This window comes from Medicago sativa, chromosome 4 (genome assembly GCF_051527215.1).
Source record: "Medicago sativa cultivar Bolivia chromosome 4, Bolivia_mono, whole genome shotgun sequence".
NCBI lineage: Eukaryota > Viridiplantae > Streptophyta > Magnoliopsida > Fabales > Fabaceae > Medicago > Medicago sativa.
In genome coordinates this window covers 50,751,220-50,767,288 of record NC_140752.1, presented here as the reverse complement: position 1 = coordinate 50,767,288, position 16,069 = coordinate 50,751,220, and the positions used below count along the sequence as shown (strand labels likewise).

The 16,069-nt window shown below is 36.9% G+C and overlaps 1 protein-coding gene and 1 pseudogene across 3 annotated transcripts; one reads left to right on the top strand and one right to left on the bottom strand.

Annotated features, from left to right (window-relative positions):
- Positions 1 to 543: 543 nt before the first annotated feature.
- On the bottom strand, positions 544 to 1,317 carry LOC146929638 (uncharacterized). The gene has a single exon (XM_085707372.1). It carries the CDS (start codon positions 1,315 to 1,317, stop codon positions 544 to 546), a length of 774 nt encoding a protein of 257 aa, XP_085563498.1.
- Positions 1,318 to 10,985: 9,668 nt separating this feature from the next.
- Positions 10,986 to 12,889, top strand: LOC146929637 (putative dehydration-responsive element-binding protein 2H pseudogene; annotated as a pseudogene). 2 transcript variants are annotated; one of them, XR_015006097.1, is made up of 2 exons: positions 10,986 to 11,291; positions 11,998 to 12,889. The product of XR_015006097.1 is annotated as a putative dehydration-responsive element-binding protein 2H pseudogene, transcript variant X1 (transcript). The 2 variants fall into 2 exon arrangements; XR_015006098.1 differs by having other exon boundaries at positions 11,148 to 11,286.
- The last annotated feature ends 3,180 nt before the right edge of the window (positions 12,890 to 16,069 follow it).

Sequence of the window (16,069 nt, the reverse complement as noted above, 5' to 3'; positions counted from 1 at the left end):
AACTATGGGATCATCGTCGTGTGGTACGACGTCTTGATAATCTTTGGTTGTGAAAGATATGTCTGGCTCACGCTCTAGAGTTCACCCTTCGTATTCCTGGCACAACATTACTTGCCTGACATACTTCTTTCGAGAAGAACTTGATTCGCCTCCTCCGGAGAAACCGCCAGATATGATGTTTAGCCTGTGCCTCTTCTCTTCGTTGACTTCCTCTTTTTTACTGTCAGCTTTTTGCCTGTTCTCGCATTTTCTATCCTGAGCGTATCCTCTCAGCTTTCCATTATGTATCAACTTTTCGATCTCTTGGCGAAGATATATGCATGAATCAGTGTCATGTCCCCGTATCTTGTGATACTTGCACCATTTATCTTTGTCTCCGCCCATGGCATGGTATCATGTTGGAGGTGGATCAGGGATTAACTTTGTCTCGTAAACCTCCTTCATGATACGCTCTGGTCCTGTGTTTAAAGGAGTGAACTCTTCCAGACGCGGCCTTTGGAGGTAAGAGTTGTAAGGCTGCCTTTCTGGCCTTCTGTAAGGAACTCAGTCTCTGCCAACCGTCGGCTGATATGATCGCCGTTCTGTGCCGTTGGGCACACGCTCCTTGGCATCCCTTGCTTTCTTTTCGGCGTTGCTTTCCTCGCCCTTGATGTAGCAATCCGCTCTGGCGATGATTTCTTCCATGGAATCAGCGGGTTTCTGGGCCAGAGATTCGTTGAACTGGCCTGCCCTTAGGCCATTCTGGAAGGCGCCCACGAACACTTCCTGGTTGGGGTTGATCACCATGATGGTCGTGTCGTTAAATCTTGCCAGGTAGTCCCGGAGGGACTCGTTCTGCCCCTGGCGTACGTTAAAAAGGCTGGTTGCTAGGACTTTGCGATGGCGGCTGGCGGAGAATTGCTGGACAAGTTTCCTCGTCATGTCTTGATAGATGAGGATAGAGAATCGGTGGAGGTTCATGTACCATCGTAAGGCGGCGTTGGAGAAAGTACCAGCTAACAGTTTGCACTTGAGAGAATCGGGGGCTCCGACTACAGCCATGCGGGTGTTGAAAGCCGTGACATGTTCCATGGGGTCGCTCTTCCCATCAAAGACGGAGAGATGGGGAGGTTTGAAGTTCTCTAGAACTGGCGCGTCCCAGATTTCGGCGGACAAAGGTTGGGGTTCCGATTCGTCCATATCGTCGTGATGCGACTCGTCCTTTTCTTGCAGTTGTTTCTGTTGTATGGTTTCCAATGAAGCCTGCATGGCATCGTTGTGATCCTTCAGCTGAGCCAGTTGGGTTCGCATGGATTCCAACTCGTCTTGTGTTGCCATGTTGAGGAGGCTTTTCTCTAGGTCGTACATGAGGTGCGGCCTAGGTTGGTTTTAGGTTTTCCAATCGCAAAGAGGCTTGCGGCTTGGGGTTCTGAATCGAGGGTTTTGAAATCGCGATGTGCGATCTTGAAAACGAGTGGTCAAGACTAGTTTTACCTTTTCCCACAGACGGCGCCAACTGTACTTGCAAAAGTACGGTAAGGAATTCTAGGGTTAAGAATCGTATGCTAGGGTTTAGACTGATGATTAGATGATTAGAGGATGCTCTCAAGAGTGGTATTTATAGCCTGTTATAGGCTTGGGCTTCTGTTGCTTGGTTCCCAAGCAATAGGGGTATTTATGTATTTTAGGCGGCTTCTAGAGGTTTCTAGGAGCTTAAGAGGGCGGCGCCTCTCAGACTAGCGCGCCAGGACCTCGGGGGCCCTTCTGGAGGGCGCTCGAGCCATCTTTGAGGGCTAAGGAACCCTTTTAAGGGGCTTCCAAGCCTCTAGGAAGATTTATGACAGTCCAATATATATGATGTTATGATTAAGGTGATATATGATGTTATGATTAAGATGATATATGATGTTTATGATTATTTATTATGATAATATAAGATGAAGTTTATGACTAATGTAGGAAGATTAATGATACTAGTTAATGAAGTTTAAGTTGTTAAATGTGATTGATGAATTATATGCTTAATATTGTTGTTGGTGAAATCTCACCCCTTTGCTTGAAAATGTTGCTCTTCGTATGGGTAACTTGCAGGTAACCAAGATTAGTTGCGGTCGTGAGTGGACTCCTCACAAGTGTATCTTAGGTGCTCTGATACGTAACGGGATGAGATTATGTCTTTACTTTCTGTTCCTTACGTATTACTTTATGAATCTTTCAAGAAATGATGTTGAATTAAGTTTTATGAGATTTTATATTGAGGCCCTTGTGCCAAAGATTATTTAAGTTGTTGAAATTATTCCGCTGCAAAGTTTAAAATAATATGATATTGGATTTTGAAGGATAAATATTTATTTATTCAGTTTATGTTTTTAGAAAAAGAATGTGACATTCCGTTTAAGTTGAGTTACTCTGATTTTTATTATGAAATTTTTATTTTGGAAAAACGGGGTGTTACACTCATGCCCTAGGAGTATATTTATGCTCAAAAGCGACAAGGGCTTATGCCCTAGAATGGTACCACATGCATGAGTAAAATGATAGAGTTGCATAGTCGAGTTAAGTTGCATTGTCGAGTCAAGTTGTTAATTTGATTTATGAAGTTGATATTGATGTTGATTATGAAGTTGATTATGATGATGATAATGATGCTACATGACCATTGTTATGATATGTTGATGATGTTTATGTTGTTAAATATAATTGTTGAATTATATGCTTAACATTATTGTTTGTGAATCTCACCCCTTCTGCTTGGAAATGTTGCTCTTCGTATGGGTAACTTGCAGGTGATCGAGAATAAGTAGCCGTTGATTGCTGTCGTGAGTGGCTATCTCTCACTGTGTCTTTATGTGCTCTGATACGTAACGGGATGGGAATTTTTGTGGCTATTTTCTATTCCTTACGTACTGCTTATGATTTTACATGACTATGATTTAGTTTTTTGATTATTACAAGATGTTTTGATGAGGCCTTCATGCCAAGACTAATTATGTTGTTGAATTAAAATCCGCTGCGAAGTTTTTGAATATTTATGTTGACCAATTTATGAAGGATGAATTGTTATTTATTCCATTTACGATTTTTAAGAAGTGTAGCATTCCGTTTATGCTGAATGACTCTGATTTATATGTGAAATTTTTATGTTGGGAAAACGGGGTGTTACAATTGGTATCAGAGCAGGTCGGTCCGTCCGGCCAAGTAGTTGAGTCATTGTGTCGTGTGACGGTCAAATACTATCGTTGTGTTTTCTAATTAATGGTTATGTTTTATTACGTGATCATGTTTAACTGACTAACTTTAATGTGGTTTTTGTATATTGTTTAAAGTTTCTATTTTGTTATATATGGTTTAAGATATTTAAGCAATAATTAAATTCATTTTTCTCCTGTACTCTGAATTTCGAGGACGAAATTCTTTTAAGTTGGGGAAAGTTGTAACGGCCTCCTTGTTTTTTAATTATTTTGTTGAGTTAGAGTCTATTTAAGTGGCTTTATTTTATTATTATTTTTTTTGGTAGTGTTACAATGTAACGAGGCAAAAAGAAAAGGAAAAAAAAGAGAGTCGAAATTAAGTTCCAAGCTTATCTCTCAGGATGAGAGATTCCATTCCAGGCGGAGGGCAGTTCCAGTGAGCAGAGCACCTTGCATGTGATCCTTCCTTAGCCATAAAATCCGCACACATGTTTTGCTCCCTAAGAACATGCATCAATGTTGTATTTCCATTTTCATGTAAAACATCTCTAATATGAAGGATGTCAGCAGCATAAGTGTGCAAGGTATGATCATGACCATCAATAATCAGGTCAACTGCTTCCAAACAATCACTCTCACAAATAATATTGATATAACCTTTTTTGCTACAAAAATCAAGACCTATCTGGATAGCCCGTAACTCAACTAATAACGCATCACCTCCAACTTCATAATGGGAAAAACCAGTTATCCAATCTCCATCATGGTTGCGAACAACACCACCGACACCTAAACAACCAAATTCTTCTAGGAAGCTGCCATCAATATTAAGTTTAAGTGTACCTTCTGGAGGGGGGATCCAATGAGCTAAGAGGCGCGATGAGTGTAGGTCCAAAACATTCATCATGTAACAAAAATGTCTTTCGCACCACATCTTGAATACGCCAATGTTGATCCTAAAAAATAGCATTGTTTCTCCAACACCAAGAATTCCATACTCCTGTAACAAACAAAATAGAGGAAGTACCCTTTGTCATCTCATGAAGCCAAACCTTGACATCCAATTCAGAGAAAAAATTATTATAACGCCCCATATTCAAGTGGAGCCAAAGCTCTTTAGAGTGTGGGCAATCACGTAAACAGTGAAGAATATCCTCCATGGGTGAAGAGCAACGAGTGCAGCTTGGAGAAGCTACCATGTTGCAATGATGCCGACGGGCATTAATAGGGAGAGCATTGTGAAAACAAAGCCATAAAAAGTGTTGAAGTTTTGCTGGTACTTTAAGGCGTCAAAGCCAATTCATGTTACAATTCACATTCCAATCTCTATTTCGTTGAAGAAGCCAATAGTATCCACTCGAGCAAGTATATTCACCTTTCTTTGCATGCTTCCAAGTCCACGCATCTTGAAGTCGTACATCTAAACTATTAGGAGCTGGAAGCTGATGAATATAGTGAACAATATCGGTTGGTATCATAGTGGCAAGATCTTGCAAGTTTCACCTACCATTCTCCCACACATCCTTCAAACACATAATTGAATCACTGATGTTAACAAATGGGACCAATTGGCAGAGAGGACCTAGTTGTGTCCAGTCAATATTCCAAATCGATGAGTTTCTGGAGCCTACACGAAAACTATACCCTGCAGCAAAAAATTTAATGGCATGTTGAATACCACGCCAAGTAATTGATGGTTTATTATGTTTCTTATTCATCCATAAAGACGTATTGCCCATGTATTTATGGGAAAGAACTTTCACCCACAATTATCTTTATTATGCCGCATGCTCCACACTAACTTACCAAGCAAAGCTAAATTAGTAAGTCTAGCTTCACGAATACCTAGGCCACCAAAGCATTTAGGGGTTGTAACCATATTCCAATTAACATGATTCCAAGTTCGATAGAGCCCATCGCCCCCCCAAAGGAAACTCCTTGACATCTTATCTAACCTGTTGCAAACATAAGTAGGAAGATAGTGAAGTTGCATGGTATAAACGGGAATTGATGTTGTGACAGACTTCACTAGGCAAGCTCGTCCTGCTTTATTCAAGATATTTCCTTTCCAAGTAGCTAGCCTTTTTGAAACTTTGTCAACAACGTCATTATATACATCTCGAGAAACTCGCCCCTTGACAAGAGGAAAACCAAGGTAATGACCCAAATCTGCCACAAATTTAATAGTTGAAATATCCTGCAGCTCACGCTTTCTTTCCCCTTGAACCATCCTAGAACACATAGCTTTGGATTTTAAGGTATTAATCCTTAATCCTGAAGCTGAACAAAACTCCTCTAAGGTATCCATAACTACTTTGACCTGTTCAGTACTAGTTTCACAAAGCAACATAACATCATCAGCAAAAAGAATATGAGATAATGATGGGCCACCCTTAGATACCTGTATAGGTTTCCATATTCCATTTAGGACTTTCTGTTGAATACTAAGAGAGAGTTTCTCCATACAGAGAACAAACAAGTAAGGGGATAAAGGATCGCCTTGACGTAGACCTCTAGATGGAATAAAATGATCAGTTTTGGCACCATTCCAAAGAACACTCAATTTGCTAGATCGAACACAACTCATGATGAGAGATATAGTTGCTGGAGGGAAAGCAAAATCATGGAGAGTGAGTTCCAAGAAGTCCCAATTAAGCCTATCATATGCCTTTTCAAGATCAATTTTGAACGCAATAGAGCCCTTTTTTGCATGAGAATGATGTATGAAATGAACAACCTCCTGGGCCAGGATGACATTATCAGTAGTACCTCGACCGGAGATGAAGCTACTTTGAAGAGGGCTTATCAGCTCAACAAGAAACGGTCGCAAGCGGCTAACCAAAACTTTTGTGATTACCTTAAAAATGACATTACAAAGACTGATGGGTCTAAAATTCTTTAACCTTTGGGGATTGCTCTCCTTAGGTATTAGGACAATTAATGTCTCTGCAATTGAAGCATTAATAGAACCCATATTGAAAGCTGTATGCACGAGACACCATATGTCATCACCAATTCTTTTCCAAAAATGTTTAAAAAATACGGGTTGGAAGCCATCAGGGCCAGGAGCTTTATATGACTTCATACTAAACACGGCACTCCTCACCTCTTCCTTAAGGACCAGTGTTGTAAGAGAATCTCTGCATTGTTCACTTAAACAAGGCATATCATTAACCAATAAAGTATTTGGAGTAGTGGAGTGGTCTACCTCAAATAACTGTTTAAAGTAATTTATGGCCTCTGCTTGGAGGACAACATCATCAGTACTCCATTGACCATTTTCAAGAAAGAGACCTTGGATCTTATTTCGCTTTCTCCTCACTAGTGTCTGAGTGTGGAAAAACCTCGTGTTACGGTCTCCCAGTTTCACCCAATTCTCCCTCGACTTTTGATACCAAAGGATCTCTTCCTGTCTCAAAACATCATTATATTCTTTGTGGAGTGCTGCCTCAGTCATAGTGAGGTGGGTTGAATCAACCGTTTCTAACTTGTGCTGCACCTGCTTTAATTTCTCCGCAAGAGTACTCTTTCTTTTATTAATGTCACCAAACACCTCTTTGTTGAATGTAGTCGCATCTAACCGAACATGCTTAAGACTCGCAGGTACAATATGTTCACCTTTATCCCAAGTTTTATATACTACCTCTGGAAAATCTTTATGGGTTAGCCATGCAGCTTGAAAGCGAAAAGGTCGCATGCATTTAGCTGGAACAAATCCGACACCCCTTAAGAGGATAGGGTGATGGTCGGAATAATTCCGTGTCAAATTCTCTACATAAGCTTCTGGAAAAGTAGTACGCCACACACAATCACCAAGGGCCCTGTCCAACCTTTTAGCAACCTTCAGAATCCCTCGCTCCTTACGAGTCCAAGTATAAGTACTACCCGTAGCTCCAAGGTCAATAAGATTACATTGCTCCATAATATTCGAGAATTTCTCAGCTTGTCTAGCTGTAAAGATGCCCCCCTTTATCTCAGGGGGTTGGAGCACTTCATTGAAATCTCCTATCATAACTCAAGGACTCAAAATATCTTCGCGAATAGAAATAAGATAACTCCATAATTTTTCACGATTGACTGGTTGAGGGCTACCATAGATAGTAGAGCAAAACCATATACAATTAGCCTTTTTAATGCAAATGGTGACCGCTTGAAAGTAGACATCTATTACAGTAATATCATAATCGCAACCTTTACTTTTCAGCACCCAAATACCTCCCGAATGTCCGGACGCTTCGGAGAGAGCACATATCTCATAACCCAGACGATTCCAAAATATTGATGCTTTTGAGAAAGGACAATGAGTTTCCATGAGAAAAATAAAGAGAGGATGATGTTTCCTTACCAATTCCTTAGCGTGTCGGCGACCCTCAAGACTAAGAGCACCTCTGATGTTCCAGCTCAAAATAGTAAGATCTTCGAAATCCATGATAAAACATATATTGTAGTGTGATCACAACAGTGTCCTCTCACAATGGGGAGAGAAAAACCAAAATTATCACAACGAGGAGATAAAAACCAAAGCTCTCACAACAGGAGAGAAAAACCAAAACTCTCACAATGAGGAGAGAAAAACCTTGTTTAATAAAAGCAAAGTATTATCCTTACAATAACATCACCGGGAGAGAGAAACGCTTTTCATAGAGAGAAAAAATCGAATACTGATGCTAAGTAGTTTATAGTGATAACAATTGAGGATGGAACAACAAGAAACACACTCGATTGAATTACCAAAGAGAAAAGGCACCAAGAACAATTTCAATCATACTGCAACAAAAGAAAAATTGCTCACCGTTTCATATAATCATGGCAGAAAGGGTAATCGGTGATAAAACAAACAAGCATAAAAAGAGAAAGACAAAGGAATTCAATCGATTGGAATTTGGTCTATGGATTTATTATTGGAATCAATAGAAACAAGGGTTCATGGCAGATATGCTACTAAAAAACTACTACTATGTACTTAACAAAAACACATTAGCGGTTAAGTTGAAGTGCGGTGGTAAGAGAAAGATGCATAATTACCAGTTGTTAGGTTTTGCTCAAGTAAAAAACAAAAGGCTCTCGGCTTGAAGTTTTCTTCAGCGATTGCGATTAGCGGTATGCATTATGCATTACCCAATTTATTTATTTGATTGAGTTTAAAGTCTTTTTATAATTTAATTAATATAGCGGTATGCATTACCCAATTTATTTATTTCAGCGATTGCGATTAGCGGTATGCATTATGCATTACCCAATTTATTTATTTGATTGAGTTTAAAGTCTTTTTATAATTTAATTAATATAGCGGTATGCATTACCCAATTTATTTATTTGATTGAGTTTAAAGTCTTTTTATAATTTAATTAATATATTTGATAAGTGATATTTTTATTATGTGTTAATATTTATTAGTAACCCCTATTTTATACTACCTCCGTCCCTAATTATAGGACCCTTTTGAAAAAATAACGGGAATTAAGATAGTGGATATTTGTATTAAATATGTTTGTAATTACTATTGTTTTTACAATTTTATCCTTTAAGAGAGAGAGTTGGTTTATGTTTTCAACATGTTATTTATTGCTGATTGAAGAAAAAGATGTATAATAAATAGGGGCATGTATGTAAAGAAATAATTAATGTAGTTGGAAATAACAAAGGGGTCTTATAAAAAGGGACAAAAAAAATTCTCAAAAGGGTCTTATAATTAGGGACGGAGGTAGTATATTGAATGGAAGTACTTATTATTGACTTGATTGAGTTGAAATGCATGTGTATGTGTGTATAGGTGGTTAAAGATAAAATGAAGTCTCATTTGCATTGATTATTGACTTGATTGAGTTGAAATGCGTGTGTATGTGTGTACATAGATGGTTAAAGATAAAATGAAGTCTCATTTGCATTGATTAAAGTCCAACCAATGCTGAGATTGTGCTCAAAACAAATTTCATATGTTTTATAAATAGAACAATTTTATTTTAACAAAAAAGATTTTTGCATTTAACACTAAACATGGTAAAAAATAGTGCATCCTTTGTATATGCTAAAGATTAAATAATGAAATTATAATTAATCAAATTAAATTTTAATGAAAAATTATTTACCGTAAAAGAGATTAAGATGAATATTTTTATGAAAAATTATTTACCGTAAAAGAGATTATTATTGACTTGATCAAGTTAAAACATTTAAAAACGTATTTAAATAAAGGTAAATAAAAAGATGTAATATAAACTAAACACACAAAAAAAAAAAAAAAGAATAAAAGAAGTTTTTAGTATAATTTATTATTCATCTGCAACTCTATTGACTTCTAATAAAGGTGAATGACACCAATATTTGTGTAAAAACTAAAATTTTATCCATTCTCTGTATTATATATTCTATATTCACTTGATGAACGAATAAATTTAAAAATATTTTAAAAGTTTTTTTTTTAAATCGAAGAATAATAATCTACCAAATTTATTTATTTTTTGCAATAATTTTTTTAAAAACATTATAGTCAAACCCGTGCAACGCACGGGTTATATACCTAGTGTTATACTTATCTCACGATTGAACTTTGAATTATTAGAGTATCATTTCTCTAAGAATCGAAGGATGAACACAAAAAAGAAAATGAAAAGAAACAAAAATAATAGTTATATAAACACTAAAACATCCAAAGTTTAGTTCATTTTTCTTGTGTTTGAATATACCTAAATTACCCTCTTGAACTTTTGCTCTTAAGGACCCGTTTGAATTAGGCTTATTTTGAGTCTAAACAAAATAACTTATGCAAGTAAATAAGCTTTTATGTTAATATATAAGTTCTCAATAACGAAAATTGTTTTTTTATAAACTCTTTTTTCATAAACTACATTTACAAACTTTTGAATAATACATAAAAGCTTATATATTAGCATAAGTTGTTTTACATAAGCTCAAAATAAATCTAATCCAAATTAAAAAATTGATCATCCTTTTTCTAAACCAAATTTTCCAAAACTGTATAAATATTTTTAGGCTAGATTGATGATTTGGTCCCCTAGTTAATTTCTTAGTTTCACTTTGGTACCATAATTCCGAAAACATCCATTTTGATCTTTTATGTTTACCTCCGTTTGTCAAATTGGTTATGTTATGTTAATTTTGACTCCAAATATCTATGGTAGATCAACATCCAACAGTTCCTATTTAAAAGAAAAATCAAACGGTTTTAAATAATAAAATTAATAAGGTATATGGTGGACCACCTACAATAGTTGTTCTCCATAGAAATTTATGGTAAAAATTAACATAATAGAACCAATTTGACAAAATGAGGTGAACATAAGGGATCAAAACATACATTTTAGAAGTTATGAGACGAAAATGAAACTAAGATTAAATAGGAGACTAAATGATCAATTTAGTCATATTTTTAAATCAAAATAACACTAGTATTGTGAGAGAAAACAAAAACCAAATTTAGTTAAATGAAAATTGATATAATACAAATAAAATATACACGAAGATGAATAATATAGACTATCTCCAATAGAAGGATCTTAAACATTTAAGACCCAGTACCTACTAGATATCCCATTTGAAAGAAACTTTGTATGAGTCTTATAAGATCCGGGGTCTCACTTAAGACCCTCAATATTAAGTGGGCTCCACACTTTTTAATATTAAAAAATTGAAATATAAAAATATAAAGTTATTGGTAGTTGATTATTGGGTACCATTTAATTTTTTTTTATATCACATGCTAGATCTCATTTAAATATAAAAAAATAAATAAAATGAGTGTCCATCCTTGATGTTGAAGTAAATAAATACTAAAATAGAAAATAATAATTATACAACATTAGATATGGACAGAAATTGATGTTATTGTTTGTATCGCATAGAAATAGAAACATAGGCAAATTTGACGGCAGGTGAAGCGGTGAACCATAACTATACTGCTTTGGTCCACTTGTATTCTTCCATCATCATGTCATTTTTTGGCGGTGCCCTTAATTTTCATCTCTTCTCTTAACACCAACTTTTTTTTGGTTACGCAAAGTTTCCAAATTTAGCACAAATTCGCATAGTTCTTCTTCAAATGCCTTCTTGGTCGGTTCCCCTTTCTTCGATCCAGTTTGGGAACAATCTGCAACCAGTTAGGTTAATTCTTCAATTAATTCAGTTTTTCTTTCTTTTTCTAATTTAATTTTTTATACAAAAAAAGACTTTATTTGTTTCTTTAAATTGGCTTTTTATAAGTTGTTTAATCATCTGATTTTTATAAGTTGTTTTTAGAAGTTGAAGAATGTAGAACTGCTTTGGTTGATATATAAGTTGAAAACTGTTAATATAGATGTTATGTTAAAAGTTCTTTCCATAAACTCTCCAAAACAATCTCATGTTTATACCAATAAATTAGTTCAAATAAGCTTTGAGTACTGACACTTTTATAGAAAGTGTGACTTGGCGTCCGACACGTGCTAGTCTCTGATAACACACCGACACATGTGATTTTTTTGCTTTAAGTAGCCGATGGCTAGAATTCAAAGGTGAAAAAAATGAGGTGTTTGGGGTTCGAACCTTGACACATGCATATTTCATTGCATTGTTCCTGTCAACTGAGCCATGCTTACGGGACACCGACACATGTGATTTGATTATATTGAATTATGTCATTTTCACAGTTTTATCCGTGTCATTGTGTCGGTATGCATTTTGAATCTGATGTCCATTCATTGTAGAAAATAAGTTGATCCAAACAAGTTCAAATTAGTAAATTGGGTTTTTTTTTTCTTTGGAAATGAATATTAGTTGGTATATTACCTTGACATGTATGAATGTTTAGACTTGATTCTAACTTTTGCAGGTCTTTGTTTCAAGTGTTCTGTTGACCTTATTCCTGTAAATTAAGGATTGCAACTTTGCAACACATGTTGGTGAAAAACCAAAATAAAGTGGATGGACACAAGTCCCTCGCGGATACATTGGCGAGATGGAAAGAATATAATGCACGGCTTGAATCGAGCGGTGAAGCTCCGAAGGCAGTTAGGAAAGTTCCTGCCAAAGGATCGAAAAAAGGGTGTATGAAGGGTAAAGGAGGTCCCGAGAACTCGCGATGTAATTACAGAGGTGTTAGGCAAAGGACTTGGGGAAAATGGGTTGCTGAAATTCGTGAGCCAAATAGAGGGAATAGGCTCTGGTTAGGTACATTTTCAAATGCCGTCGGTGCTGCTCTTGCTTATGATGAAGCAGCGAGGGCAATGTACGGTTCTTGTGCACGCCTGAATTTTCCTAATGTGGAAGTGTCCAATTTCTCTCAGGTGGAATCTTTGAAAGATTCTCCAGCTGTAGATCAATCTGGTTTAGCAAAGACAACATCAGAGATTACCGAGTCTGTGGTATCGCTGGATAACGCTCAGGTAGATGCTGCTGAAGACATTGACATGAAAGATCTTTCCTTGTCCTTAAGTGTGACTGTGAATCATGTGGAAAGGGAAGGTGAATCACTATCTGTGACTACTTGATCACGTGCGTAACTGTCTTGATGTAAGTTATGCATAGTCTGATTTAGCCATGGCTAGAACCTTTAGCCTTCATATCTGTTAGTATAATGCTTAATGTGACGGAATCTTGATAGTTGTCCTGGAAGATTAGATTTTGCAGAATTAACTTTATTGAGAAGTGTTCAATACCCTCTGATATTGGACTATTGCAAGCTGGATTATCCAGTCAAGTTATAAGATGTGAAATTAACTTCATTGAGCAGTGTAAATTTCCGGTGTTGGACTGTTGAAAGTGCCGCTATAGGTTATTGATTTTCTGGTTACTTCCTTTCTAATGTAAATCACTAAATCAAGTGTGTTCTTAAAGCGGCGCTATAACGTTATAGCGGAATTAGAACAAATCACTATTTTCTGCATTATGCTATTTAATACATAATGTTGTTAATTAATTAGTGGCACTATAGGACTGATTCATAACCAAATTTAAATAAACAGGTATTTTCTGCGATCTGCATTTGATAACACAAACTAAATCTCTATTTTTATATTATGGTAAATTGCATTGGCCATAGATGAATTTGTAAAACCAAGATTTTATGGAATGACGTATGATTTCGATTCCATGTTTGTAGATATACTGGTAACAATATATGATTGTAAGCGAGCAAAACCTGAAACCAAGTTCGAGTAACAAGAAAAATATATGAAACATGTTCTAACTTGTTTCCACTACTGTATTTAAATGTTTCACTTTACTTTTTGAAAGCCTTTGTCCTAATTTTTGGAGGGAAAAGAACATTACCTCAGTTGTGGTTAGTTTCACATAGACATTACAATTTGGAAATTCAGTCTATTTGGAATCTATTGTACCTCAGTTGTGGTTTTTTTTTTTTTTCCTTCTTTTTTCCATCATACTCTCTTCCTTTGCACCCTACTCAATTACAAAAACTCCCAGAGTTCAGAAAACTACAAGAAATGGTTGTCATTGATGATTTAACATAATTTTATTATATATATTTATATCAACGTCGAAGGTAGACGAGGTTCGAATTTCATTGTCGGACGGTTTTTCAACTGGAGGTGCAACCACGACTTTCTTATCACCGGAAAGATTCTCAATTAGAAGTGGAGGGACCAACCTTGACTTTGGCATGGTCGGGATCTTCCAAAACTTCAGCTGAAACGGTTTCCAAACTCATATGGAGGTCCAATGTCAGGTGCCAAAGTAGAGGGAGTGTCAATGAGAGCATCCACAACTGAAATAGTGCAAAATTATAGTGAGAAAAATTGGACTTTTTCAGGATTAGCAGGTTTAGGGTTGTATAATCCAAACTAGGTTGTTCATATTTTCATATTATACAAGTATATATTGGTCGACATGAGTCAAGAAAAGAGTTCAATGTGTCATGAGCGAAGGAAAGAGTTCAATGTTGGTGCGGCGTTGAAGAGTTCGATGGATACCATTGAGCCAAGGAAAGAGAACGGTGTGGTTCCTAAAGTTGATTTGGGAAGAAGATCTACTAATCTTACCTGATCAGAAGGTGGTTGTCGGTGCTTCTTTAATGCGGTGATTGATGGTGGTGAAAGTGTGTCAGTTGATTACTGGAACGATAGGGGAGTGTGTACCTGCAAACACTCCGACGCTCAAGTCCGTAGAGGTTCAGAATGAGGTTTTAGAAGTGAAAGAGATTCTACCTTGGAGGCTGCGGGGAGCCTCCTATTTATAGAGGTGTGTGAATGTAGAGCCTTTGTAAGGGCATGTGTGCGTCCGATGGTTATGAAATATGGGGAAGTGTAACCGCCGATAAGATATTCGCCAGAACGTGGGAAAGAGACGTTATAGTTCGTTTTAAACTAGTTTCAGTTGCTCCGTGCACCCCCTTTGCGGGGAAGAGGTGTGTTGCGAGTAAACTGTCAAATGTAGCATTTGGGCTTAATTTGTTAGTGTGCCTAAGCAAATGGGCCTAGGTCTTTGACCGGTCCAGAACAGTAGCTCCCCCAAGTCGTGACTCTTGATAAAGAGTGATGACTTAAGACTGAGCGGGAAAACTGATTACGGAGGTCTTATGACGTGTTCGAAGCATACCCTGATGTAGTGAATAAACGCGAGGGCATGCTTGTTATTGGTGTTGAAGCCCGTTTGGAAGACGATGGAGCAGTATCTGCTCGCCATGAGGTACCTTGTGGGTTTCGTAATGAACGGGTCAAAATAGACAAAAGACTTTAAGATACCTCATAACCTATCACATCGGCGATTATCTTGATTTGGGTGAACGATGTCGTTCACAAGAGTATGCCAGCCAGGACCTTAAGTAGGCTCGTTTGGCATGACCATTTGGTGACATGCCCGCAGCGAAACTCGATAGTTTTCTAAGGAATGCCACATAAATTCTACCAGAAACGAACTGATTGGTCGGAGTAGACGAGCGTATCTCAAGGCTTAGCATTTTGGTGTTTACGTCGACATCAGGGTTAACGGCGATGTGCACATGATTTGTGCTCGCTAAGGGTCAATCACTTTATCATTAGCTCTTTCAGCAATACCCTTTTTGGACCTTTGATACCTTCTCCACTGAGTCGAGTCATAGGATTTTTGCCTTTGTAATTATTTCGATAGACATATTTCTTTCACTCATCTGGATTTTCAGCATCAGTGGTGACATTTTTACAAACAACATTACTAGTTTTGCCTTTCACCACATTATTCTTTCCATACTGAACATTCTTATTGGTTGACTGAACCCATTTATGTACAGGTGCCTTAGCATATGGCACATAAGCTCTCTCTTGACAATTCTTATTAACATAATTAGTGGTTGAAGAGTTATTGATGAAAGGGATATAACTCTTAGTAAAAGAGAACTTTGGTTTATGATCAACAGACCATTTTCCTCTCTTCTTAGATTATGGAACAGCATTTTCATGGCTTTTGGTAGCCTCTTTGTCGAATACTGAACTACATCTAGAGCACAACATTACCTCAGAGTTCTTCAATTTACAACGATTGAGGAAATCAATCTGCTCCTCTTCAGCCATTGGATAAGATGTTTTTTCCTTCTCATCAAACTGAAGTTCTGAAGTGATTTTGTCAGCATCTTTGGGACTTCCAGAAACTTCAACCATTTGACATTCAGCAATATCATCTTTCGCTTCGATGGATAGTTTTTCAATAGCATCTGCAATGGCTTCCACTACATTGCAACTTGCAACTTATGTGTACATTGCGTCGACGTCTTTTAATAGATCACCATCTACTTGCATCTGGGGTTTTACTTTATCTCCAAACCTAAGCCTGCCTTCGTTTAGACTTCTTTGTACTAAGTCCCTGACAAGTACACAATGTGAAGCCTTGTTACCCAAAAAATTATGATATTTACAAAACCCTATCTTTTTACGTTGTTCTAGTGGTGGGATTTTTAAACCGTTAGGTACCGC

What these genes read in the sequence shown, in the direction of transcription:
- LOC146929638 (XM_085707372.1), bottom strand. Translation starts at nt 1,317, where the DNA reads ATGGCAACACAAGACGAGTTGGAATCCATGCGAACCCAACTGGCTCAG.